The sequence below is a fragment of the Schistocerca nitens genome, chromosome 8 (genome assembly GCF_023898315.1).
Source record: "Schistocerca nitens isolate TAMUIC-IGC-003100 chromosome 8, iqSchNite1.1, whole genome shotgun sequence".
Taxonomy (NCBI): Eukaryota; Metazoa; Arthropoda; class Insecta; order Orthoptera; family Acrididae; genus Schistocerca; species Schistocerca nitens.
This window is the reverse complement of record NC_064621.1, coordinates 576,136,838-576,163,887: the sequence shown is the minus strand read 5'-3', so window position 1 is coordinate 576,163,887 and position 27,050 is coordinate 576,136,838. Positions and strand designations below refer to the sequence as shown.

The window sequence follows — 27,050 nt, the reverse complement described above, 5'->3', positions numbered from 1 at the left end:
TCCGATACACACGATCGAACAGCGGTGGAGTGGTACTCAAGCGTCAACTTTAGGTTACAATATCTCCGGATGTAATTAACATTTTACAATGCCCGAGGCAGGATTCGAACCTGCGACCGTTGCGGTCGCGCGGTTCCAGACTGAAGCATCTAGAACCGCTCGGCCACACCGGCCGGCAAATTGGTTATCATTAAGTAAGTAAGCAAAATATATTTTATTTACATTCTGAACTAAGAACTTTTTCAAATTAAATGGATACGCATGAGAAATAAGGAAAACCTTACGTAACAGAATAGCGACTAAAATCTGGACTCGTGGCGAACTGTCTCACGGCTGTACGTGCAGGAGTTTACTTTCGGTGTTCGCAGCTGTTTCATTAATGTCTGTATTGTTGTCATTAATGTGGAACCTGCACTCAGTCAAACAAGTAGCATGATACGCATACATCGTCACCAAATGCACAAATGCAAATTTGACGTAATCCTTCTGCCTTTTCGTATACTCAGCTGGCAGCTGCTCGTAGAGCGTCGTTATAAATATGAATTTGAGGCGCATGTGATATATAAATGGCGTGTAGATGAGCTGTGGTACCACTTCGAGATAGCACCGTTAACTGTAAGTGATTCTTAGTTTTACTTGCACTGTACGTTCCCGATAAGTTTTTTTATCGTACTTTGTTCTTTCGTATAGAATTTCTGAAGTGGCTAGAGGGCGATACTAACTCAGGTTTGAGGAACTAATCACTGTGACGGTACTTGGGTACCAGCCCGCTATTCCCTTAGTGCGTCGGGGTGAACAGCCTAAAAACCAGATCCTGTTAGCCCAGCACACGAGCCGTCGTCATCAATCCGCCCGGCGGATTGATTCGTAATGGCCGCGCCTCCCGGAATCCCGGAAGTGGCTTGCTAACACGGATGGCTAACCGGGAATTTCTATACTTTTCCTGGATTTTCTTTTATTCCCTTAATTAAAGTTTTGTAAGTGCCTAGTGGTTCTAGGTGCTTCAGTCTGGAACCGCGCGACCGCTACGGTTGCAGGTTCGAATCCTGCCTCGGGCACAGATGTGTGTGATGTCCTTAGGTTAGTTAGATTTAAGTAGTTCTAAGTTCTAGGGGACTGATGACCTCAGATGATAAGTCTCATAATGCTCAGAGCCATTTGAACCATTTTTGTATGTGTTGCAGCAGCTGATTTTATGATTTTGGTGTTTGAAGTTGACATTTTTCTTAAATCTACAGTTGTAACAAAGACTCATACATATGAAAGATACCTTACGGCTCTTAAGAAATTCTCTATCCTACAATACGAGGGACAGTCAGTAAATAAAGAGGCAAATTTAAGAATGCAAAAAACTGTGCTTTGTTATAGAATGAGACTTTTACTAGTTCGATACGTCATTCCCACCACTATTTATTATTATTATGATTATTATTTTTTTTTGATGCAATGAAGCCTTTGTCTTGTCGTTTGAACCGTTTTACCACAATTTCTTAGACATGCTCTTTGTTGCTGAATTTTTTTCCACGTAATGCCTCCTTGTGTGGATAAACAAATGAAGCTTCTTTAGAAAGAGGCAGATTAACTTCCATGACGTTGTTTCATGCCTGTGCATACTATGAGTCCTGTTTTGTTGAGTCTACTTTTTCCGGACCTACCTCGCACTTGCTTTACTGTAGTTTTGCTCGTCACTGATAATTGTATGAACTTCGGCAACATTTATTGCCACTATTTTTTCTATAAGTTCTACAGGAACACGTCGGTATCCATGAATTATGTCGTCAGTGGGTGTTTCAACGAAGGACACCTCAACGGGCCATCCACGACCTTGCTCATCATTCACTGGGGTTTGATTGTTTTTGAACCATCTTACCAACCAGTAAAAATGTTTACGATTGTACACGTTTCATTACACTGCAAAATAATGCGAGAGAATACTTTCGCAAAAACAGTATCACTGAACCATTTTCAGCTAAGGCTGAAACTTCAAGTGGACACGCCATCGTTAAATGTAGTATTGAGGTTATAATTGAAACAGTTTTTATACGTCAGCTATATATAGCTCGTCCCAGGGATGACAACCCAAAGTCATGAAAGTACAGAACTTCTGCTACAAACTGTTTCATTTCCACATGACTTTGTCTCTTTAATTATTAAATGTACCACGTACATCTACGAGGCTCTGCCGAATTTTAATTTATACTTTTGCATGTGAAAATTCTTACAGCTTTTCAAATAAAACAAATATTATCTCCGTTTTCATATCTACGTATTTGGACCACTATGACGCTAGAGCGCTCAGAATCGTAGCGTGTAACATGGTATCCCGGTACTTGAGAAACAGTGTGCTGTGAACGAGTTTTACGAATCCGAAGAGTTTGTCCACATACGATGTTCCCTCTGCTTCAGCATAACAACACCAGACCACACACGACTGCTGCGACGTCTACAACGACCTAACGCCTTGGGTTCACTGTCATCGACAATCGTCCATACAGTCCCGACTTCATCCCATCCGATTTTCTTCTGTTTGAGAAACTTAAAGGACATACACATAGACATCACATTGATAGTGATGAAGCGGTGCAAGCAGAAGTGAGATTGTGGTTGCATCAACTGGCCTTTCCTTAGGAGAAATGTGTTTGTCGTCAGGGTCGCTATGGTGAGAAATAGATACGTAGGCATGATAAATGAAGATGTAGAATGTTAATAACACGCGTTTTATTCAGAAAGCTTTGAGAATTTTATGTAAAAAATCATAAGCGTTACTTATCAGTATTCACTCTAATGTTCTGTCATTAGTCTACATTAAATGCTGGAACAAATTCCTTTGAAATTGAATTTATCTATAGTGTCATTGATCTTATCCATGCTCTTTGACACATTCCAGAGTCACTGTAAAAAGAAATGATTGCATCACGACTTTAACACATTCAGAGGTTGTGGTTCCATTTGAAGCCACACAGGATTTTCTCAGTTCGTGGCGCAAGCGCAGTATACACATCAGTAGCCACGCTTTTCGCCTCCAGTACATGCTGCCTGTAGCGGTTGCAGTTTGAACAACTTCGTATGCTTAGAATTTTAGCAGGGAGACGAGAGAACCTAGAAGCCATTTTTGTACACAGTGCACGATTCTCGTTATTTTCTAGTTGTGATACAGTTTCTCTCTTTAAGGTGTGCTTGCGCATTAGGATTAGGCACAGAAAGCTTTCCTGTTCAAATTTATACCCTGTGTATTGAGATAATAGTTAAATTTATGTATTTATTTTCATAATTACTGTGGTGGTTTCCTTTTGAAACACTGCAGGTTTAAGGGCAACATGAGTAACTATGACAGCTTGTTGCATTTCCAGTCTTACGCCATGTACTCTCGCAGAATAAAGGAGGAAGAAACTCTGGCATGCCTTTTGGAATGAATTTCTTTCGATGCCTACTCGGACGGACCATAGCAGTGAAAATGGAGATTATGTGTTATCTGAAGACAGTGGTCTCGATTTTCGAACGAAAATATTCGTGTGTTCTTGCATTATTTCAAAGAATTAGATGAAAGAATCGATTAGCAAGGAAATGTAGAACTGCTGCCCTAGTAAAAAAATGAGTATATGAAAATAACAGACAACAGATGCAAAGTGTCTACCAGTACATTGCACCTCAGGCACTGTGTATATGTAGCACGAGGAGGAACATAACACAAGCAGTGGAAGTGTGCTCTCTGTCAACTAGCCCGGTGCCTAACTACTGAGAGGAACTGCATTTTGCCTCTTAACATAAAGTAACGACATTCTTGTACAGAGGTTCAACTTCAGTCCACCCAATATATATTCAGTTTATGTATGAAGCACTGGTTTCTCGCACTGGTCTGTCTCAATGTATGTCTAATGATCTAGGAGGGGTGCCCAGAAAATAATGCACCGAATTTTTTTGTCAGCAGAAAACAGCGCGAAACGTTACGTATGTATTATTCGAAATCTCCTGAGTGAGCGTGCCAGCTTTCCGTCACTTCCGACAGATAGCGTAGCTGCAGGACAGTTTCAAAGGGGCGCCTGTAGATGATGCACGTTACAAGCAACGTTCCGTTATTGAATTTCTCACTGCAGAGAAAGAAACTGTGGGGAATATTAACAAATTCTTGTGCAAAGTCTATGGAGTACCAGCTGTCGACAGAAGTACAGTCAGTCGCTGAACACAGAGGATGACGTCACCATTCGCCGGATCTTCACGACTTGCAGCAGGCGGGGAGACAATCCACGACTGTCAAATCTGATATGTTGCAGCGACCTGATGTTATTGGCGAGGAGAGGCGCATTACGACTCGGCAGCTGGTGCTGTATCTCTCGGTTAGCAAAGGAAGTGTCGATGAAATTATTTGCACTCTTGGGTATCCAAAAGCGCGTGAAAGATGGATTACGCGGTATCCAACTGTGGATCACAAATCGCACAGAAAAAACATTTCTCTCGATTTGTTTCGACGTTTTGAAGCTGAGAGGGAGGCCTTTTTTTCTCGGACCCTGACATGTGATGAAACCTAGGTTCACCAGTTTGAGCCTGAAACAAAACGATAGTCGATGGAATGGCTCCATATCCACTCCCCACAGAAGAAAAACTTCAAAGCAACTGCCTCCACCGGGGACTGTGAAGGAGCGATTCTCATTGATGTGATGCGAAGAGGCGGTACCATTAATTCAGAACCATATGTCAACACATTAACAAAACTCCAGGCGCGCTCCCAGCGACTTCGGCGCCACAGCAACTCAGGAGATGTTTTGCTGCAACACGATAACGTACGTCCCCATAGAAGTCTGAGGAATGCTGAACACGTAGCAAAACAAGGTTGGACAGTATTACCCCGTGCATCCTACAGCCCCTTGGGAACTTCTACTTCTGTGGAACATTAAAGGATGCCATTCGTGGAAGACATTTTGAGGACAATGAGGAGGTGATCCACACAGTGAAGCACTGGTTCCGCCACCAGGACAGGGATTGATACCGACAGGCCATACACGTCCTTGTTTCGCACTTAAGGAAGGCCATAGAACTGGATGCGGATTACGTGGAAAAATATGGTGTGTAGATGCAACACCATTCTTTCCTGCGTGTAATTAGCATTACGTTCAATAAAGAACTGCCGATGAAGAAAATGCGATGCACTACTTTCTGGGCAATCCTCGTAATAAAAACAAGAAATTTCAAAAGATGTATTCAGTAATTTTTGAGAACATCTCTAACTGTACTTTAAAAGTGAACACAAAGAGTCTCGACTGCAAAAAAAAAAAAAAAAAAAGTTTATTTAGCGGTAACCGGTTTCGGTCAGTTTTTGACTGTCTGCAGATCCTCACACCATAACGGTGGACGATGGCGGTGAATAGAATGGTTGTAACTCCACCTCTACATCTACATCTACATCCATACTCCGCTAGCCACCTGACGGTGTGTGGCGGAGGGTACCTTGAGTACTTCTATCGGTTCTCCCTTCTATTCCAGTCTCGCATTGTTCGTGGAAAGAAGGATTGTCGGTATGCCTCTGTGTGGGCTCTAATCTCTCTGATTTTATCCTCATGGTCTCTTCGCGAGATATACGTAGGACGGAGCAATGTACTGCTTGACTCCTCGGTGTAGGTATGTTCTCGAAACTTCAACAAAAGCCCGTACCGAGATACTGAGCGTCTCTCCTGCAGAGTCCTCCACTGGGGTTTATCTATCATCTCCGTAACGCTTTCGCGATTACTAAATGATCCTGTAACGAAGCGCGCTGCTCTCCGTTGGATCTTCTCTATCTCTTCTATCAACCCTATCTGGTACGGATCCCACACTGCTGAGCAGTATTCAAGCAGTGGGCGAACAAGCGTATTGTAATCTACTTCCTGTGTTTTCGGATGGCATTTCCTTACGATTCTTCCAATCCTTAGCATTCTTCCAATAATGTTCGTGGAGTTATAACATCCGCCCCATTCACCGCCACCGCCTAGCTTCATGATATGAGAATCCGAATGTGGTCAAGAACTGATCAAAATCGGTTACCACAAAATGAACGTTTTTTGCGTTCGAGACAGTTCATGCTCATTTTTTTAAAAAAGGGTAATGTTTAATGTTTCGAGCCTGATGCCGGATGCCCCCTGCTGAACCTCGGCACCTGCCCCTGCGTCCCGATCTCTTGCAGATGGCGTCCTCGCTGTTGATGATAGTGTTGGTGGCGATGCTGCTGGCCGGGGCTGCCGTTGGCGACACCTGCGTCTTGCCGGACGCCTCCACGGAGACCTTCGACGTCACCACCGTAAGTCTGCATAATTTAGCTCTTTTGCAATGGTTTTCCCAACAATTACCTGTGACATCGGTCACAGTAACTGGAGCTGTCTCTAGCTGTATGTTTCTGACAACCACACTGAATATTATAACCCTCGAAATAGACTCAAACACAATATTTTGATGGTGTAATGGTGAAGTGGACTATAATCACTTACAGAGAGCTCAGCGCCGCAGACGGAGCAGTAAGCTCAAACTTATCATAAAAATACTGAACTCATAATAAGAGTATCGTGCATGGATACACAACTCTGCAGACATATGAGAGCCGTGTCGAGGTTTATCGATTCAGGGAGGTCGGATCGTGATCATTTTGGAGCTGAATGGTCCATATGAGCACCTCCCCGAAACGATTGTCCTGATGTGACAGCAGTGTAAGAATATTAGAGCCAGAATTCCGATGGAAGTCTACAGGCGTATGGCCATAGTATGGACATCACGACACAAAAGACGTCCACTCTACTGGTTTGATGAGCTGCCGTACTGAATATCACAGCTGCCGCAACTTAAATTAGGACGAATGCAGAAACTTTACTGTCAGCTTCGACCACCAGAGCGTTACAAGTGCCGCTCACCTGGCTTCCACTCACACTCCTCTAGTGTGTAACCTGCCTCCAGCTGTGGCCCCCAAAACGTTAACTGGATAAGTGGCTGATCCAAAAAACCTGTTAAGTTTTGAGACAAGACTCTTCGTTGGCATAAGTAATAATCACCTGCGAATGTGGTGGCGACGTCAAAAGTGGTTTAGGTAGCAACATACATATCAATGGACAGGTGCCCTTCCATATAACAATTTGAAACTTCTGCTGTTTATTTATGGAAGACAGAAGTGCGAAGACAGCATCCACATCATAACCCAGCGCCCCCTGTTGTCATTCTTAGACGATCAGGACGATGTATGCTGCCAAAAAAAGATTACCTCAGTGCCTGTTGACACACTTTTCATGTTATCCAGTCCACTCTTTAAGACTACCATGTTTCCTTGCCTGCACGACATCTGCTGCTGTTGTGCACGTGTGCCAAATGAAGACGGTCTGAATTACCAAATTTTTGGTGAAATTTAAGGAAAGGGAAGTGCTGAAATTTACGAAGATGGTATCAGATATCCCTTTGTCTGATTGAGTGGGGTAGGGTACTGTGGTGCGTGTACTGTAAGACCTTCTGTACACACACACCATCAGATTATTTGACTTGTCGCTCTAACGAAGTAGACGAGTGTCAGCAATATGTTTCGTGGTCTTATCGTGCCTTTAGGTCAGACGATATAAATGCCACTTGCACGCTTAGAGTAGCAGATTGACAGTGAAAAAATTGACAATCTGAAGTTCCTTTGGTATTGGTACATTAATCTTATTCTCACATATATCTCTGATACTTGACAAAAGTGTCTATACATTTATCTTCATGGTTATGTACAGGAACATGGTAATCTTATTAGGCGCAGACTGAAACTTGACTATAGACTGGTACAGACTAATGCAGACTGGTACAGACTGGTGCAGACAAATGCAGACTGACTAATTGGAGGTCTGTACACTTGTTATAATACCTCGCGCATTCATGTATCACTGCGTGAGTGTGACCCATGAGGAGAAAAGGTTCTGCGTAAACAGCAATCTCATTGGCTTAATACGCGGATCGGAAGAAGCAGAATTTGGTCCGTCTCTATGGCAGCGCCATCTCCTAGTGCAGAGACGGACGATCGCTGTGCCTGCGCTGTTGTGCTTAGCGGGGCGCGCTCTAGTGGGAAAGTTGTGTACGCGCTGACTACGCGGAACTATGTACACAACAGGTTCGAATGCTAAAATTAATGTGCAAGATAATTGGTGATGTCAGTTTCACTTTTATACCATATTCGCTAGTATTAAAGTAACGCATGTTCCTTTCTATGCAAGTATTTGCATGGATGGTATCAGAAACAGTAATCTATACTGCAACAGCAAGCCGGCCGGAGTGGCCAAGCGGTTCTAGGAGCTACAGTCTGGAACCGCGCGACCGCTATGGTCGCAGGCTTGAATCCTGCCTCGGGCATGGATGTTTGTGATGTCCTTAGGTTAGTTAGGTTTAAGTAGTTCTAAGTGACTGATGACCTCAGAAGTTAAGTCCCATAGTCCTCAGAGCCATTTCAACCATTTTCTTTTTGCAACTGCAGGATCATAGTCGTAGGTCAACTATCCTGTGTTTATGATCGTAAATAGTGTGTGAATAGAACACGTTCAAGAGGTATAATAGTTCCTGATGATATTTACCATTTTTCGCTATGGCGTGCCGATGCGTTTTGACTTGCTCTATTTCAATCACTCAGATAAATTTTGGAAGAAAGTTACACTGAAATGTAATTGGTTTTATTGTTGTTGTGAAGTGTACACTCCTGACGACGATGCGAAGCAGATGTGGCTGTGAGTGTTTTGTGTGGTCCGCAGGCTCACAAAACGTGGTACCTCCAGTACCGCTACCCCTCAGTGGAAATGGACCCCCTTGGCTGCCTCGTTCTCACCCAAGACCCCGGTGCAGCTGCCAACCAGATGACGCTGAGTGGTGCCTTCAGCAAGGATCCCTCGTGAGTACCTTCACATGTACTTCATCTGCTGATTACTACCATTGTCTTCAGTGTGATTTCCGACGGAAATGCTGTTCGTTGACCAAAGCTTCACAGCATATACATGATTGACTATAATGAGTACAGTTTTCTGAATGCTAATTGTTAGGTATCGGTTATGACGAATTATTAGGGAACATGTTAAGAATGTGCCGGACCGGGATTCGAACCAGCAGTCTTTGCATCTCTACCGACTGAGCTATGTACGCACGAGTCACGCTCTGCGAAAGGCAGACGCAGTGGGTACGAGGCTGGTCCAGTCACAGATCTGTAGTCTGCCACGAAATTTCAGGTCAGCTCACACTCTCCTGTAGAGTAAAAACTCATTCCGGAAGCGTCCAGAATCATGAGCATACTGTTTAAGAAATTATCTTTATGACACTTTCAGTATGTTTTAGTAGATTTTTTCTATCGTAAGGTCATCAACATCCAGCTTAAATTCGAGATGCTAACTCATGCCTGATACTGTTTTATCAAGACATATGATTACCTACAGATAGGATGCATTATTGTTAAGATGTCTGTGTGATGCGGTGATTTACCATTATTTTTTCTTAATTTGAAAAAAAAGGAACAAATTAAGTGTATTGTTTTTTTATCCATGTCAATCTTGGCTGAGCTCCGTGGCTGTTGAATGACTTACTTAAAGAAATACAGCGACCAGCCACCCTTTCTGCAGCTTTCTTTAAGGCAAGACGTGTTTCAGCATTTCTCGCCTCTCCAGTTGGCGTAATACAATATGTATCTCTGTCAGATAACGTTTTTATCGATGCAATATTGAACGGTGCTTCTGCCATTCCATTTCTAATTTATAGACTGGAGGACTGTGGCTTTCAGCAGTGTTGCGGTGAATTTATAAGCGTTCGTACTGTTCATATATTAGACCGAAAAATGAGCCACAAGCTATACAACGAACAGTACTACGAATTTTCCAAATTCAGTCAATAAAAGAGGTATGTTCGTGTAGATATGAATGTACTATGCCACTTGAAGCTGAGGTGAAGTTCAAAACGCTTCTTGGCGCAAATAAAGCTGTACGAGAATTGGGTGTATTTGGTATTTCATCTGGCAACGTACTTTGTGTCTTCTACTAAAATAACTTTCTTTCTTTCTTGTGTTCTGTTCTTCCTATAGGCTGACTCCGTCAACCATCTCCTCCAGTCTTGTAGTAATATTTCCCCTGTTTCTTGACGACTTCGCTTTGCATGCTCAGCACTACACACGCATTTGCAGGAAGACTCTCTGAGTATGCTAGTGGAAGTAGCTGAATATGGTGAAACCAAACTCATTTAACTGGTATTTACAATATCCGCCTGCCAGAGCTAGCAGTCTGCACTGATTGTAGTGCGCATATTATGTTTCCAATTAAAATTAATTCAACGATCGTTACCACTGCTTGTTACTTATGTTTTTGAGATGTAAATGCCTTAAACACAACTCACGTTAAAAGCAGCCATAAATTTTTCGACTGCTTTCGTTTTATAGTCGGCTCTAGTGATTCCGTCATCCAAATCGTCGAGGACTTTGTAAGAGTGCGCTAACAGTAAGCTGTATCAAACACAAACTTAGTCATCCCCACAGTTCCCTTTTAGAATTTCACGTTTCCCGAAAGTTTCTGTCCTTGTAATGAAGGATCCCTTCCCCACCAGTTCCTTCAGTTTCACTTTGCTTTCAAAGTTTTAGCGTTATAGTACACCATATTTCCGATGCTTGTGATTACTATTGCTTCCATACATTCTTGCGCTCCTGGCAAACTCTTTTATACAGTTTTATGGTTTCATGGACGTTCAGACGGCGTGAAGTACATGCCCGTGAAATTCTTTGGTAATGTACCCATTGAAATGAAAGATATGACAGAAAAATGCTTTCAGAGTATTCTCTTCCAGCAGCCACTCCCATATCTGAATTACCTTTCCTTCGTCACATTACATCGTGTCTAACATTGGTTGAAATGACAATTATTTTACCTAAATATTGGCCCAGAGGCCGTATGGAGGGGATATGTATTACCCATCTATTAATATCCCTTATACACTGACGAAAATGTATGGTAGTACACCATGACAATATGACTCTTGCTGCCAAACCTCCATCCTGTTGGCTCCGTTGATTACCTTTTAATTCTTATGGTAGCTTATTTTAAGTACAGTAGAAATCTGTTCATATAGATGAAGAGTGATGAGGCTTGGTAACGCCTATTTATAGTACCTGATATGAATGAAACTTTTCAGATGGCTATCGCTACACAGACCGCCCGGAGGGCTATCATTTTCAGCTTATCGACGTTCTTCAGACACGCCAAAAAATTTGCGCCTGGATCGTGGTGTCACAGGGGTGTAGGTGTAGCGTTTTCGAATACTAATCAAAACGTCCTGGGTCCTGGGAGCTATCCTAGCCACTGCTTAATCTTTGAATAAAAATGATGCGCAGTGGCAACCGAAGACTTCCTAAACAACAACGCACGCTCCTTCTACTAACAGCATTGCTGAAAGTGTTGGAGAAACGGTCAGAGCTTCGGACACAAAATGAAGACAAGGTAAGGCGAAATGGCTGCAAGAAAATACGAAGAAGTCGAGACTAAATGGTCCTCGTAAGGACACTTTCAGCATAATGAAAAGTCATAACAACATACTGTGAAATTAAGAGTAAAACTGTTTACATTAAGAGGAAGAATTCCGCTGTTAATCACAGAGGAGCGAGTGGGTAGCTGTGAAGAATTCATTGAGGTTCCCTGGGAGGGAGAGGGACTGTCTGACGACCTGACAGAAGAAGAAATGGAAGTCAGCCTGTAATACTTGAGGATCCGTTATAACAGCGTTCAAAGAAACTTGTGAGTAAATAAGGGAGAACGCGTGGGTAACATTCGTTCCGAATCTCTAATATAACAGTGGATATGACAGTCAAATGACTATTCAGGTTAGTGTACGAAGTGTATGAAATGGCGGGCACATAAACAGACTTTCAGAAAAATCGTCCACACACCCAGATATAAAGAGCAGGTCAGTGGAAGAATTATCGCACATCTTGCCCATCCAAGTTGGAGACAAGAATAATATACAGAATAATGGAAAAAAACTGAGGATCTCTTAAGTGGTAATCATTAAGACTTAACGGAAGGTAAAGGCACCTTAAAGACTGTTTTGATGTTGCACTGGAGAATGGGATAGGGAATTAAGAAAAATCTAGACACCTAGAAAAAGTGTTCGACAATGTGAAATCGTGTTAGACATTCGAAATTCTCAAAAAATTAGTTATAAGTCAGAGGAGAAGACAGGTATTAAGTTATTTGTGTGAGAACTAAAACAACTAATAAGATTATCGTACAAAGGACTAGATGCTCGAAATAAAAAATATATAAGACAGGGATGTGGTCCATGTCACCTAGTGTTCGACCTGAACGTCAAAGAAACACTGACGCAAATAAAATATTTGCTCACGATTGGGTTTAAAATCCAGGAAGAAAGAATGTTAGTCATAAGGTTCGTCGATGACATTGCTATCTCTAATGAAAGCGAAGAACTGTTTCAGGAATTGCTATCGAAAATGAGTTGAAAGTGTAACACTCCCGATTCTGGTTTTAGTTATCCGCCCGTTCGCGGACCTAAGTAGCAGCCCAAAATTAGATAATTAATTAATGTGACCGTGTACCTAATGGGCTAGCAATCGGATTGGACTGCTCAGGAGGTGTTACATTCCGTACTGTCCTCACAAATATGGTAATAAGTATGGTTTGGTGGTAATGAGGACAGCAAACACAGTTTCATAAACAAAACCTATATTCTTAGCAAAGCACAAAAATAAGGAGACAGCCACTGCCTTCGTCAATACACTGTTAATGACGGCTAATCTCATCACAGGTCTCTTTAGTTATTGTTAATCGTCACACGCAATATCCAATCACTGTAATCCAAGTAATGCCGGCGCGGTAGACGCGGGAGTATAACAGCGGCACTCAATCTCACAATATCACTTTATAATAAAACTTTCTCACTTCCCGCATAATACTGATACAAAGGGGTTAAACCACAGCGTTGGCCACTCCCTTTGCCGGTAATTTGTATTAATTTCTGCTGGCTTTTGCACAGCTATGCCCGCCTCGCGGGAACCTAACACACCCTCACGGCATCCTCCACGCTGCTCACTTCGCACTGCTCTCCGCCCAGTTATTCCCGCCTCGCGGGAATCTACCCAAGCCGCACTCGGCACTCCGGGGAATCCCCTCTAGCTCGCGCGTCCTGCACACACTATTCGATATTTGCCCTGTCGACCTGTGTGAGCGCAAGTTTTAATAGTAAGGGCCTGCGGACCCCTTACAAAAGGGAAGCAAAGAAGGACAGAAATAATGGGAAGTGGCAGAAATGAGTTTAGCGATTAACGAAACACCAACGTAGTGCTCGAATGAGAAAGCGTATAAAACGGCGATGTATTTTTTTCCATTTTTATACAATTTATACAACTAAGAAGTAATGACAGAAATAAGAGACAGATTCGAGATAGTAATAAATATTCAGCGGTAAACGAGATCAATAATAAGATTCGCTAGTGACTTTGGTGTACCCAGTGAAAGCGAGACAAAAAGTGCAGTATTTGTTGAATGAAATGAACACCAGGTATGAAGTGGGAGTAAATCAAAGAGACAGGAAAGTTATGAGAAATAGTAGAAGTGAGATTAATGAGAAACCGATTTCAAAATTTTGCGGGATGAAGTAGACGGAGTGAAGGAATTCTGTACCCTTGGAAGCAAAATAATTAATGATCGACGAAATTGTGATGACATAAAAAGCAGGCTTAGAGGCAAGAGGTATTGCCCTTAATTTGAAGACGAAATTTCTGAGAATGCACGTTTACAGTACAGCACTGCACGCTAGTGAATCATGGACCGTGGGAAATCAGTAAAGAAACTAGTACAATTGTTTGGGATGCGTTCAAAATTTTTTGGAGTTACTTGTAAGAAATGAGGAAGTCCATGCGGATTCGGCACGGAGAGAATTTGTGTAAAACACGACAAAGAAGGGACAGAAAATATGAGATATGTTGAAACACTAGGGAGTAGATTCGTTGGTGCTAGACAGAGCTACCAAGTATGAAAACTGCAGGAAAAGACTGAGATTGGGATATTTCAGTCAATAATTGAGGGAGATGGACGTAAGAATTACTCCGAGCTAAGGGAGTTGGCATACGAGAGGAGGTCGTGGTAGGCCGCAGCAAATCTGTCAGAAGGCTGATGACCCAAAGAAAGAAAAATGATAGACATCGTAGACATGGGACTATTATATCAACAGGTCACATGGACAATGGTAAGAAGAAAATTACTGTTCCTTTCAGAAAAGACCCCTACACGGAAGTACTGTGGAACTGTTCGACTGTTTCTGATGAAACGCGGATGACAACACCTGAAATCCAGGCAGAAGAGTGTCCATGAACAGATCACAGGAGTATTTTTGAGATCTGGAGTTGCTATGTGTCGTTCACCTCTGACACTATGTAACCTCCCCCTCACTTATCGACCTTAATGACGGTGAAAAATTAAACCGCGTGTACCTAATGGAAATTTGGGAAAAGCAATCGTCACCAAAGTTAATCTGTCGGTAAAGAGGGACGAAAGAGTTACATCTAAATGAAAGGAAAAATGAAAATGAAACTGGTGGAAATTAATTTTGAAAAGGGGTAAAGTTAATAAAGAAAGTAAATGTGCGGCCGTTATGTCAACAATTAATTAGCGGTAATTAGATATTTGAGATTTGGGGAAAATTACGGTCGCCAGTCCTAAGGACAATTACTACAGTAACTGAAAAAGAAAGTTTATTACACATATAACTTGCACTATAAGCGTGGCAACTGAAGGTTGACACGCGTAGTGTGAAAACTGAAAGTTTGTCAGAAGTAATGAATTTCGCTACACTCTGACTTAATTTAGCAAAAGAATTAATAAAACCGGAAAATTGATTGTTAATTTAGTGACTGAAATAAATAGTGAACTTTGTTTCTGAAGCATATCGAAATTCAGTAAAATACAGTTAGTCTTGGGCTACCTCAACAATCATTTCAAAAGCTACTTGAATCTACGTAATTTAGAAATAAGAGATTTAACTTCGAACTTGAATTAAATGATTCTGAACAATTAACAATAGTAAAATTTAGTACGTACCAAGCTGAGCTGTAGTCACAGGTAAGCTGAAATATGCTAACAAAACTCGCACTCTTAATTTGTGCTCGTGTAATCTAAATATTGTAGCCAGCTATGCATACCTTAACTGAACTTTGAAATTAAAGCAGTGAAATCGAATGATGCTGGCGTTTGAATTTCAACGACACTCGGGTTCATTTCGGAAAAGGAAGGGACCCTGCTTGGCAATGCAATTGGGACAATGAGCAACAAAGGTTCATGCTAAGTTGCTGTAATTTTGTGATGCAACAATTTTAAAAGCTGAGGTCTGCCATACAGTTCTGAAACTTTACGTGCTTTTAGTCTTCCTTGTTGGTTGATTGAAGGTTTGAAGTCGTCGATCGAGGAGGTGGCAACAGTCACTCATTGTCGGCCGTCGCTGTTGCAGAAGCTGGATGCTGGCGCGCCTTCTTCTCGACACGGTCACCAGGCGAAACGGGCTCTTGATGTGTGCCAGCTAATGCTTCCCGTCCGCGACACCATGCTCGAAAGTACCATAGCCAGTCGATCGCAATTACATGCTGCCAAACCCCGAAAGCCCGGCAACTTGCGGGAGCGTCACACAACACACCTGCTCAATCGCACTACTCCAACCAGACTCCCCTCGCTGCCCGCGCTCCACGCGGCAGAGTTATCACTACCAAAGATCCTACACACTTTCGTTCTTCACACGACCTATCGATGTATTCGTTCGATAGCATAGTTTTCCCTAGGCAATACCCAGCGTAAAATACAAATAATATTTACAAAACAAACCAATTATACATCGACATAAATGCATAAATATATGTATACAAATATTAAAACAATTACAATATATAAAGACACAGAAATGTTATATCTTTAGGTAACAAAATAAGGAAAAAACTATGGTACAATAGATGGAAATAGGAGGATATGCATTTCCGGCGTTACAACTAGACCAAAGTCAAAAAAGGATTGTTTTATCTGGATCCACTGTCAGGTATGACAGTAAGGGGCATTCTGTTGTGTTTAGTGCCGCATCAGTTTGTGGCGATCAGACCGACGCCAATACTTCTCCAGGCAACAGGGTGAAAATTTACAGAGAGCAGTGATGGTCTAAACCCACACTTCCCCATCTCTTGGAGTCACGATTTGTGGAGGTCTTGGATACGGCAACAGGACTCACCTCGTAATTGTTGAAAGGATGCTGGCAGTTCACCAGCATGAAGGAAGGATGGTAAAACTTGTACTTGGTCCCTTCGTGACCAGGGTACCAAAAGCCATGTTCTCGCAGGTTAATGTAAGATCCGACTCCGCAGTGTACACTATTAACACACTCATCATTCTACGGGTCCTTCATTGGCTGCTCGGTGGCCTGATTTTTCACCCTTAGAACGTGGTTGGGGTGCGAAGGGAAGGCGTATACTTTGAGACCACCAAACTCTTTGACCTGAAACGGTACATGGTCAGGTATGGCTAAGAAACCCTCAGGATGATGTGCCAAGGCTTCCAGTCGACAACGAAAAATTTAGTGTAGTCGTGCCCGCTGGAGTCACATCTAATACTGTTGTCCATGCGCGGCATCAGTTCCGAATGGAATGCCAGTTTAATTGGTCAATATCCACTATTTTGTTAACGTATCCACAAAGTGTGACAGATTTCGGACTGGTGCTTCATGGTGCAACACTTCCAATTTTTGTTAGAGTTGATGCACTGGTGCTCCGGATTTTCTTGTATCATAATCTCTACTACTTTACTTCTTTTTTAGTAATGTCTTTGTGGTTAAATTGAAAAGACACTGAGATCGAGCAACACACACTGTTGCAGGACCCTCATCACAGCTGATGTTACAATGGAGGGTAACCGTCTCCATTGCACCTACTACGGAAAATGTGAGTACATTACACTACAAGGAGCTTTGCTAAGCGCTCGGTCACATACCTGATTCTTTTAACATATCTCATTATTATAATTAGAATAGACCGTGGTCTAAATTTGACCACTTGTGTTCATAATGGAAAGAAAGTAATTTTTTCGTTTGGTTAAACGGATTTTTTTCATATGCAGATTCTTAGTTCTTATCTGTACACTAAGAAGGTTTCAGGTTCTTACCTGAACGCTATGATGAAAAGATCGCTAAAGGGGGAAGAGGAAGCATTTGGATTTTAAAGACATAAGTTAGATAAATTATTACTTTGTTTTACAATTTAACGGTACGAAACTTCAATATAAACTGTATGTTCCGTAAAATATTCTTTCATCACTAGCTAAATGCCTTCTTTGGTATGTTCAGAAATGTAAAATTTCTGAACTATCGGGAGATCTGACTCTACTGGATGCAACATGTAACTGACTATGCGTAAAACATAGTTGCATCAATAAAATCCCAACTTTTTTCGAATGGCTTCCCCTGGGACTTATTAACGTAATTTCTGGTGCAGCATTATCAGCAAATTGTTTTCTTTGAAACTCAGCACGGAAAATAGGACCGGAATAAGTAATATCTATACCGGGAATCAAAAATCGCTTACGTTATGCGATACCATTTAATCGATTCCAGTCTGTTGCATTATTACCAGGACTGATCAACAAAGACTGAGAGTGATTTTTCCCTGCAGCTTCCATGATAGTTTCCTATCTGTACTACGGAAATCTGAAAAGAGCTTATTTTTGTATATTACGTCCAAAGGCAGCAGTAGTCTCGTGTCAGTAAGTTGTAGTAATGCTCTATTTGGCAGACGACCTTTGCATCCCATGTCAAACAATGGAGGTGACGCGAGATGACCAGAACGTAGCAATACAATTCTGTGTTCGTTTAAGACATACAGCAAATGAAATTTACGAAAAGTTTCAACAAACTTTGATGAAGATACACTACTTCAAACAATGTGGTTCAAGGACTTAGAAGGCCAGCCTGCTGTCTTAAGCAATGTGGGCATGGTGTTTCGGCTTCTGCTGTGAGTGAAGTCAACATCAAAACAGCTGCTGTGCCTCTGTCTTAGGATCGGCTGGTAACATTTCGTAACCTCAGTGAAGTGTTGAGAATTTCGTATGGCAGTGTCTCTACGATATTGCATGATCATCTCCATATGACCTGTGTTCATGCTCGTTGTGTGTCAAGTTTGTTGATTCCCGAATAAAAGGTTGTGCGAATGGAGGGAAGTCGTGAAGTGCTACGCCTCTCTGCTCATGGAGAGGATGCGTTCCTGGAATTGACTGTCACCAGTGATGAGCAGTGGGTGCATCATTATAATCTTGAAGGAAAACGATCCAGCACAGTGTTGAAATCGCCAGGTTCTCCAGCATTAAAAAACGCAGAAGCTGTTTCATCTGGAGAGTAAGTAATAGAGATCACATTTTTTTACTGTTATCGAATGATTTGCCAGTGTATAGTTCCCCCTCGCACTATTGTGACATCAGCATACTGCAGGTCAGTATAGCTTGATATCAGGAAGCATATTGCTTGGAAACGTTCTCAGACCGGATGGCGACTTCATCATGACAACTCGCGGCCTCACATCGCATATCAAGCCATGCAGTTTCTCGCTAAGTTCAACATTACCTGTGTACCTCATCCACTTCATAGCCCCGATCATGCATCCTGTGATATTTTTCTACCACTAAAGGTAAAGCTTCGGGGCATTAGGTTTGAAAGCTCTAAAGAAGTGCTCAAGAGAAATGAGATGGTTCTCAAGAACCTAACAGAGAATGGCCTGGTAGAAGCACGTTAAAAATTGCATTCAAGTAGGAGATAGTACTTCGAAAAAGATCATGTAAACATTGAAATAGAGTAATAAACACCGGTGAAAAAATATTTCAGTCTTTGTTGATCAACCCTCGTGTAGAAATATTTAACACGCATTCTGGTTCCATTAAACAGCACTTCATTTGTGTTTATAACTCTGACAAGAAGAACAGTGCAATTAATTTGCAATTGTAACTTACGTGGCGGTAACCCAAGGACATAAAGAAAATTCAAAACATCTGTTGCATAGTAATTTTTTACTCCGTAATCACTGTCAAATTATTTTAATAGCTGTGGTAAATTTTTTGCCTCATCTGGAACAGCATTTACTATGTCGTTGAAATGAGTTATTGATATTACGTGTTGGAGAGTAAATTTTGCGTCAAAGGTGGCAAATGAACTTCCCCGTTAAGGCAACACAATGTGAATGTCCTTGTATCACGTAAGGTAACCGCAGACGTGAAGTATTTTGCATTACAGTATCTGCATTGTAAATTCATCAGATCGCCGTTATGACGCTCAAAATATTTTGAATTGCTTCAGTGCATATTTAGCTATATCTTCGAAATCAGCAACAGAATTATCGTTATCAACGACCACATTATTCCATTACTTTGTTTACGCAAACAAGTCTCTCAGTAGCTCTTCATGTTTCATTATTGAAAATTAGGAACTTACTTCGAGTTATGTAGTAACTTTGGCAAATGGAGACAAAGTTACTTCCGTTTAATCTCAGACAAAGTAAGAGAAAAACCGACTCCAATACGTGTATTATGTTCAGTCTGTGTTGCTCCTGAAGGCTTCGTTACTGCGATATCTTGTTTACCACTGCTGACAACATCAGCGACATGGCCGATGTGGCTGCGTCGCAGCTCGGTATACGTGTGTTGCTAGAAATCAATAATCTGCAAGGTTTAAACACAAGCGCCCGTTCAATGCGATTTCACGAAACGTTGTTACCTCCGTGTGTAATTTCTAAAATAACACATGATCGGAACACGCGGTGGAGGTTGGTAGCAGTGTGTGTGTGTGTGTGTGTGTGTGTGTGTGAAAGAGAGAGAGAGAGAGACACAGAGGAAACCTATTCTCGGGTGTATATATCTACTTCCTTTAACGTCTCTTCACGGCTACTTCTACAAAGTTTTATTTTCTCGTGCACATCTGTGGCAATGCACCTTTCTAACTGTATAAGTCTCACAGTCCTCCTTGTACAGGGTGTTACAAAAAGGTACGGCCAAACTTTCAGGAAACATTCCTCACACACAAAGAAAGAAAATATGTTATGAGGACATGTGTCCGGAAACGCTTACTTTCCATGTTACAGCTCATTTTTATTAGTTCTCTTCAAATCACATTAATCATGGAATGGAAACACACAGCAACAGAACGTACCAGCGTGACTTCAAACACTTTGTTAGAGGAAATGTTCAAAATGTCGTCCGTTAGCGAGGATACATGCATCCACCTTCCCTCGCATGGAATCCCTGATGCGCTGATGCAGCCCTGGAGAATGGCGTAATGTATCACAGCCGTCCACAATACGAGCACGAAGGGTCTCTACATTTGGTACCGGGGTTGCGTAGACAAGAGCTTTCAAATGCCCACATAAATGAAAGTCAAGAGGGCTGAGGCCAGGAGAGCGTGGAGGCCATGGAATTGGTCCACCTTTACCAATCCATCGGTCATCGAATCTGTTGTTGAGAAGCGTACGAACACTTCGACTGAAATGTGCAGGAGCTCCATCGTGCATGAACCACATTTTGTGTCGTTCTTGTAAAGGCACATGTTCTAGCAGCGCAGGTAGAGTATCCCGTACGAAATCATGATAACGTGCTCCATTGAGAGTAGGTGGAAGAACATGGGGCCCAATCAAGACATCACCAACAATGCCTGCCCAAACGTTCACAGAAAATCTGTGTTGATGACGTGATTGCACAATTGCGTGCGGATTTTCGTCAGCCCACACATGTTGATTGTGAAAATTTACTATTTGATCACGTTGGAATGAAGCCTCATCCGTAAAGTGAACATTTGCACTGAAATGAGGATTGACACATTGTTGGATGAACCATTCGCAGAAGTGTACCTGTGGAGGCCAATCAGCTGCTGATAGTGCCTGCACACGCTGTACATGGTACGGAAACAACTGGTTCTCCCGTAGCACTCTCCATACAGTGACGTGGTCAACGTTACCTTGTACAGCAGTAACTTCTCTGACGCTGACATTAGGGTTATCGTCAACTGCACGAAGAATTGCCTCGTCCATTGCAGGTGTTCTCGTCGTTCTAGGTCTTCCCCAGTCGCGAGTTATAGGCTGGAATGTTCCGTGCTCCCTAAGACGCCGATCAATTGCTTCGAACGTCTTCCTGTCGGAACACCTTCGTTCTGGAAATCTGTCTCGATACAAACGTACCGCGCCACGGCTATTGCCCCGTGTTAATCCATACATCAAATGGGCATCTGCCAACTCCGCATTTGTAAACATTGCACTGACTGCAAAACCACGTTCGTGATGAACACTAACCTGTTGATGCTACGTACTGATGTGCTTGATGCTAGTACTGTAGAGCAATGAGTCGCATGTCGACACAAGCACCGAAGTCATCATTACCGTCCTTCAATTGGGCCAACTGGCGATGAATCGAGGAAGTACAGTACATACTGACGAAACTAAAATGAGCTGTAACATGAAAATTAAGCGTTTCCGGACACATGTCCACATAACATCTTTTCTTTATTTGTGTGTGAGGAATGTTTCCTGAAAGTTTGGCCGTACCTTTTTGTAACACCCTGTATAACTAATATTAAAAAAAAGTTACATCAATTTTCTATGTTCACGTCTTAATGTTTTGGTGTGATTACTCGTATACTGTAAGCTATCTCTTTGTTTTAACATTACGTCAACTCTTAAAGTAATCGGGTGAATTTTTCTTTTCAGATGCTGATTTGTTGAGTGCTGATCGCAACCTGGTGTATGGAAGTTCGGACATCTTCATTGAACACTTATGCATGTCGACCGGAGGTAAGTGTCTGCCCACCTTATGTCAGAATCCCCATGCCAAGAGTCACTTTCATAATACTTTTTTTAGATGCTTGGGAATATTTCTGATCATCATTACTTGTTTGCTACACTTTGTGCGAAACTCAGTGAAGCTGTTGTGTCATCGGTCCAGGTATCAGAAAATGCCTTAATCCAAAATGTGCAAAGTGTATTTGATGTTTATACACTGTAAATAGGACAGGAAAAGTAGCCTATGAGCACTGGAAGGCGGCATTAAAGTTTATTCCAAAGTTATATATAGAACTCATACGTGCCTTCTTAATTTACACAAATCCATCTGATGACAGGCATTTAATTCTCCAAAACCCGTTACGTAAATAAAAACAAATCGTGACTTGTTAGTGTAACTTGCAGATGAAACTGATATGATCAAGTCTAAAGATGAATTATGGTTAAAAGATTAGTTTGTACTTATCATTATTACTAAGAGTTCAGTTATTGGACGTATCCCAAGAAATGCGAAGAAAGTAATTTATAAATTCAGTATACGTAAATCCTATACTTACCATTTCATGCTAATCTGAAGATTTAGTATGAATTATTCCCCGCAACAGGAAAATCTACCAGCTAATATATGGATTAACTGAGCTGTGTGCTATAAGTGAAGTCGCGGTCAGTACTTGGTGTATATGTTCACTTATTACAGCTACTTACAATGTTACGGAAATAGCTTCAAATATGGACAGTTCTGTAGTACTAAGCATAAGAAAGTTAAGATACGTAGTATGTTAGATGCACTAGGGTAGCACGAGAAACAAAAAACTCAAAACACAACGCTAGTGTAAGTTTGTCTTCCAATAATTCTACCTGATATTCCCAAAACTTGCGTCGCATAGCCATGCGACTTTCAGTTTCAGTGTTAACGCAGCTAATGCCGACATATATCTGTCGGTCACTGAAGTTTCCTGTCAATAGCAATAACAAAACTGTTCCAGTAACAATAGGCTCAAAGAGAAGAGCAGTCATTAATATCATATGTGCGATGTGAAAAATTTGCTAATGAATTCTATTACTATGTACACTACTAGCCACTAAAATTGATACACCACGAAAATAACGTGCTACAGACGCTACATTTAACCAACAGGAAGAAGATGCTGTGATATGCAAATGATTACATTTTCATAGCATTCACACAAGTTTGGCGCCGGTGGCGACACCTAAAACATGCTCACATGAGGAAAGTTTCAAACCGATTGCTCATACACAAACAGCAGTTTACCAGCGTTGCCTGGTGAAACGTTGTTGTGATGCCTCGTGTAAGGAGGAGTAATGCGTACCATCACGTTTCCGACTTTGATAAAGGTTGGATTGTAGCCTATCTCGATTGCGGTTTTCGTATCGCGACACTGCTGCTCGCGTTGGTCGAGATCCAATGACTGTTGGCAGAATATGGTTCAAATGGCTCTCAGCACTATGGGACTTAACTTCTGAGGTCATCAGTCGCCTAGAACGTAGAACTAATTAAACCTACTAACCTAAGGACATCACACACATCCATGCCCGAGGCAGGATTCGAACCTGCGACCGTAACGGTCGCTCGGTTCCAGACTGTAGCGCCTAGAACCGAACGCCCACTCCGGCCGGCAGCAGAGTATGGAATCGGTAGGTTCAGGAGGGTAATACGGAACGCCGTGCTGGATCCCAATGGCCTCGTATCACTAGCAGTGGAGATGACAGGCATCTTATCCAAATGGCTGTAACGGATCGTGCAGCCACGTCTGGATCCCTGAGTCAACAGATGGGGACGTTTGCAAGAAAAGAACCATCTGCACGAACAGTTCGACGACTTTTGCAGCAGCATGGACTATCAGCTCGGGGATCATGGGTGCGTTTGCCCTTGACGCTACACCGCAGACAGGAGCGCCTGCGTTGGTTTACTCAACGACGAACCTGGGTGCACGAATGGCGAAACGTCATTTTTTCGGATGAATCCAGGTTCTGTTTACAGCATCATGATGCTCGCATCCGTGTTTGGCGACATAGCAGTGAACACACATTGGAAGCGTGTATTCGTCATCACCATACTGGCGTATCATCCGGCGTGATGGTGTGGGGTGCCATTGGTTACACGTCTCGCTCACCTCTTGTTCGCATTGACGGCACTTTGAACGTTGGACGTTACATTTCAGATGTGTTACGACCCGTGGCTGTACCCTTCATTCGATCTCTGCGAAACCATACATTTCAGCAGGATAATGCACGACCGTATGTTGCAGGTCCTGCACGGGCCTTTCTGGATACAGAAAATCTTCGACTTCTGCCCTGGCCAGCACATTCTCCAGATCTCTCACCTATTGAAAACTGCTGGTCAATGGTGGCCGAACAATGGCTCGTCACAATACGCTAGTCACTACTCTTGATGAACTGTGGTATCGTGTTGAAACTGCATGGCAGCTGTACCTGTACACGCCATCCAAGCTCTGTTTGACTCAATGCCCAGTCGTATCAAGGCCATTATTACGGCCAGATGCGGTTGTTCTGGGCACTGATTTCTCAGGATCTATGCACCCAGATTGCGTCAAAATGTAATTACATGTCAGTTCTAGTATAATATATTTGTCCAATGAATACCCGTTTATTATCTGCATTTCTTCTTAGTGTAGCAATCGTAATGGCCAGTAGTGTAGATGCCAACTAATGTAACAAAGAAATACCAACGAACATTGGACGACGACTGGTAGCGGATATGCTGAAAACTACTTCAGTTTGGAGTGGAGTCTTACTGTAGACCGTAGCTTTGGTTAGCTTACTCTAGTGCCTATGAATGAGTGAAATACCAATAAACAATGTTGTCTTCGTAGTTGAAGCACCTTCCGGTACGCGTAAGCAACATATACACTATACCGTTTCGCACATGAAAATCATGTCCGAAAGAAGGGACACCACATACATACAAATAAACTAAATACAACACACAAAATATTAGAAAATGGATGATTTATTCAAGAGAAAAAGGTAGTCAGTAACATGCTGGCCCACCTCTATTTATGCAAACTGTTATTCAGCTTAGCATTGATTGGTAGAGATAACGAGTTATTTTATACCCTCCTGGGAAATATCATGCCAAACTCTGTCTAATTTCCGCGTTGGATCGTGAAAGTCCTTAGCTGGTTGGAGGCCCCTGCCCATAATTTTCCACACGTTTTCAACTGTGGAGAGATCCGGCGCTATCTTCCCCAAGGTCGAGTTTGGCATGCAGCAATCACTGTGTTCGAGCGGCCACAATTTTGCTGAAATGTCGGTCCAAGGAGGATTGCCACGCAGGGCAGCAAACCGGGGCGTACAGTATCGTCGACCGAAGCGGTCCTGCAATGAAAAGACCACCACGCCTGGATACCGACCCATATGGTGTGTGACAGTCGGGCTGGTATCCCACCGTTGCCTGGGGCGTCTCCAGTCTTCAGACACGTCTTCAGCCTGGAATCTGACTGACTGGAGTAGAATTGTCTTCAGCGTCGCTTCGAGTGCAGCTCCATGTCTGTAGACGCCTCCGACAGTAGTGATACAGCAACCTTACTGCGGTCATCCATGCAGCCCATACAGCCAGCAGTAATGACCTTGGTCGTCATTTCTTTTCATACCAGAGTCCCTTTGGCAGTCATCTACAGCAACCTTACGACACAGCGGTACGTCTACGATATTCTGCACCCTGATTCGTTGCCCTTCATGCAGCGTACATTTCAGCAAGATAATGACCGCCGGCACACGGTGAGAATTTCTACAGCTTGTCTTCGCGCTTGTTAAACGCTGCCATGGCCAGCAAGGTGGCCGGAAATCTCCCCAGTGGAGAACGTATGGAGCATTATGCGCGCTTTCCTGAAACCAGCTCGGGATTGCGACGACCTGGTGCGGCATTTAGATAGAATTCAGAACGATAATCCTTAGGAGGTCATCTCTACCAAACACTACCAAACCAAATAGCGGCTGGGGTAAGTGCCACAGGTGTACCAACACTACTGAATTCTCACTTTGTGTAGCTCTTTCTCTTGATTTAATGAACCTATTATTCTGAAACTAATTTGTTTGTCTATACATGTAGATCACATCTACCTATTTCGACCACACTTGGACGATTTTTTTGTGGTGACAGCCATTAAGATCATTGAAACTTCCTGGCAGATTAAAACTGTGTGCCGGGCCGAGACTCGAATTCGGGTCCTTTGCCTTTCGCGGGCAAGTGCTCTACCAATTGAGCTACCCAAGCACGACTCACGCCCCGTCCTCACCGCTTTACTTCTGCCAGTAGCTCGTCGACTACCTTCCAAATTTTACAGAAGCTCTCCTGCGAACCTTGCAGAACTAGCACTCCTGCCGGAGACATGGCTTAGCCATAGCCTGGGAGATGTTTACAGAATGAGAATTTCACTCTGCAGCGGAGTGTGCGCCGATATGAAACTGGCAGAAATAAAGCTGTGAGGACGGGGCGTGAGTAGCTCAGTCGGTAGAGCACTTGCCCGCGAAAGGCAAACGTCCCGAATTCGAGTCTCGGCCCGGCACACAGTTTTAACCTGCCAGGAAGTTTCATATCAGCGCACACTCCTCTGCAGAGTGAAAATCTCATCCTTCAAACCATTAAGATCATTTCTGTGGGCATGCTCTCTCTCTCTCTCTCTCTCTCTCTCTCTCCCTCTCTCTTCAGCGAATCCAGCTGTATGAGACGAGAAATGACTACGGTGGACAGGGGACACTGTCTAAGTGGTCTGCGACAGGATGAAAACTTGAGTCACAGGAAACCTTGCTAGGATAGCAGTGGCGGTTGACGCGGCCGCGGCTGTAAAACAGAATATCCGGCTACGAGTTCCCGATATGGCACAAACTTTCTCTTGTCTCCATTGAGTTAATTTCAATATACAGTTGCGACATATGTCAGAATCTATTTTATTTCATCATATATGTGTACGGCTGCAGGATGAAGAATAGTGACCGAAAAGACAGACACCACACACACACACACACACACACACACACACACACACACACACACAGGATCAATGATGCAATATCATTTGTTTTTAACTATTTTTTTTTCTCTTTTTGCAGATGAGATGGTTTTCATCTACACAAGTGTCCCAAATCCGAGTGACGAGCTGGTGAACCAGATATGGGAAGAAGTTGATGCCCGGCCTGAAGTCGACAGGTCTAAATTTCAGAAAGTCAGTTGCTAACGGTGAACAAGCTTGAAAATACATTACGCATTTGGAACTGAGTACGTTAA

At 42.7% G+C, this 27,050-nt stretch overlaps 1 protein-coding gene across 1 annotated transcript; it reads left to right on the top strand.

Annotated features, from left to right (window-relative positions):
* The first annotated feature begins 566 nt into the window (after positions 1-566).
* On the top strand, positions 567-27,050 carry LOC126198788 (uncharacterized). Its single transcript, XM_049935357.1, has 6 exons — positions 567-615; positions 6,155-6,268; positions 8,721-8,857; positions 16,854-16,918; positions 21,710-21,793; positions 26,876-27,050. Exons 2-6 carry the CDS (start codon positions 6,155-6,157, stop codon positions 26,998-27,000), a joined length of 525 nt encoding a protein of 174 aa, XP_049791314.1. The 5' UTR covers positions 567-615; the 3' UTR covers positions 27,001-27,050.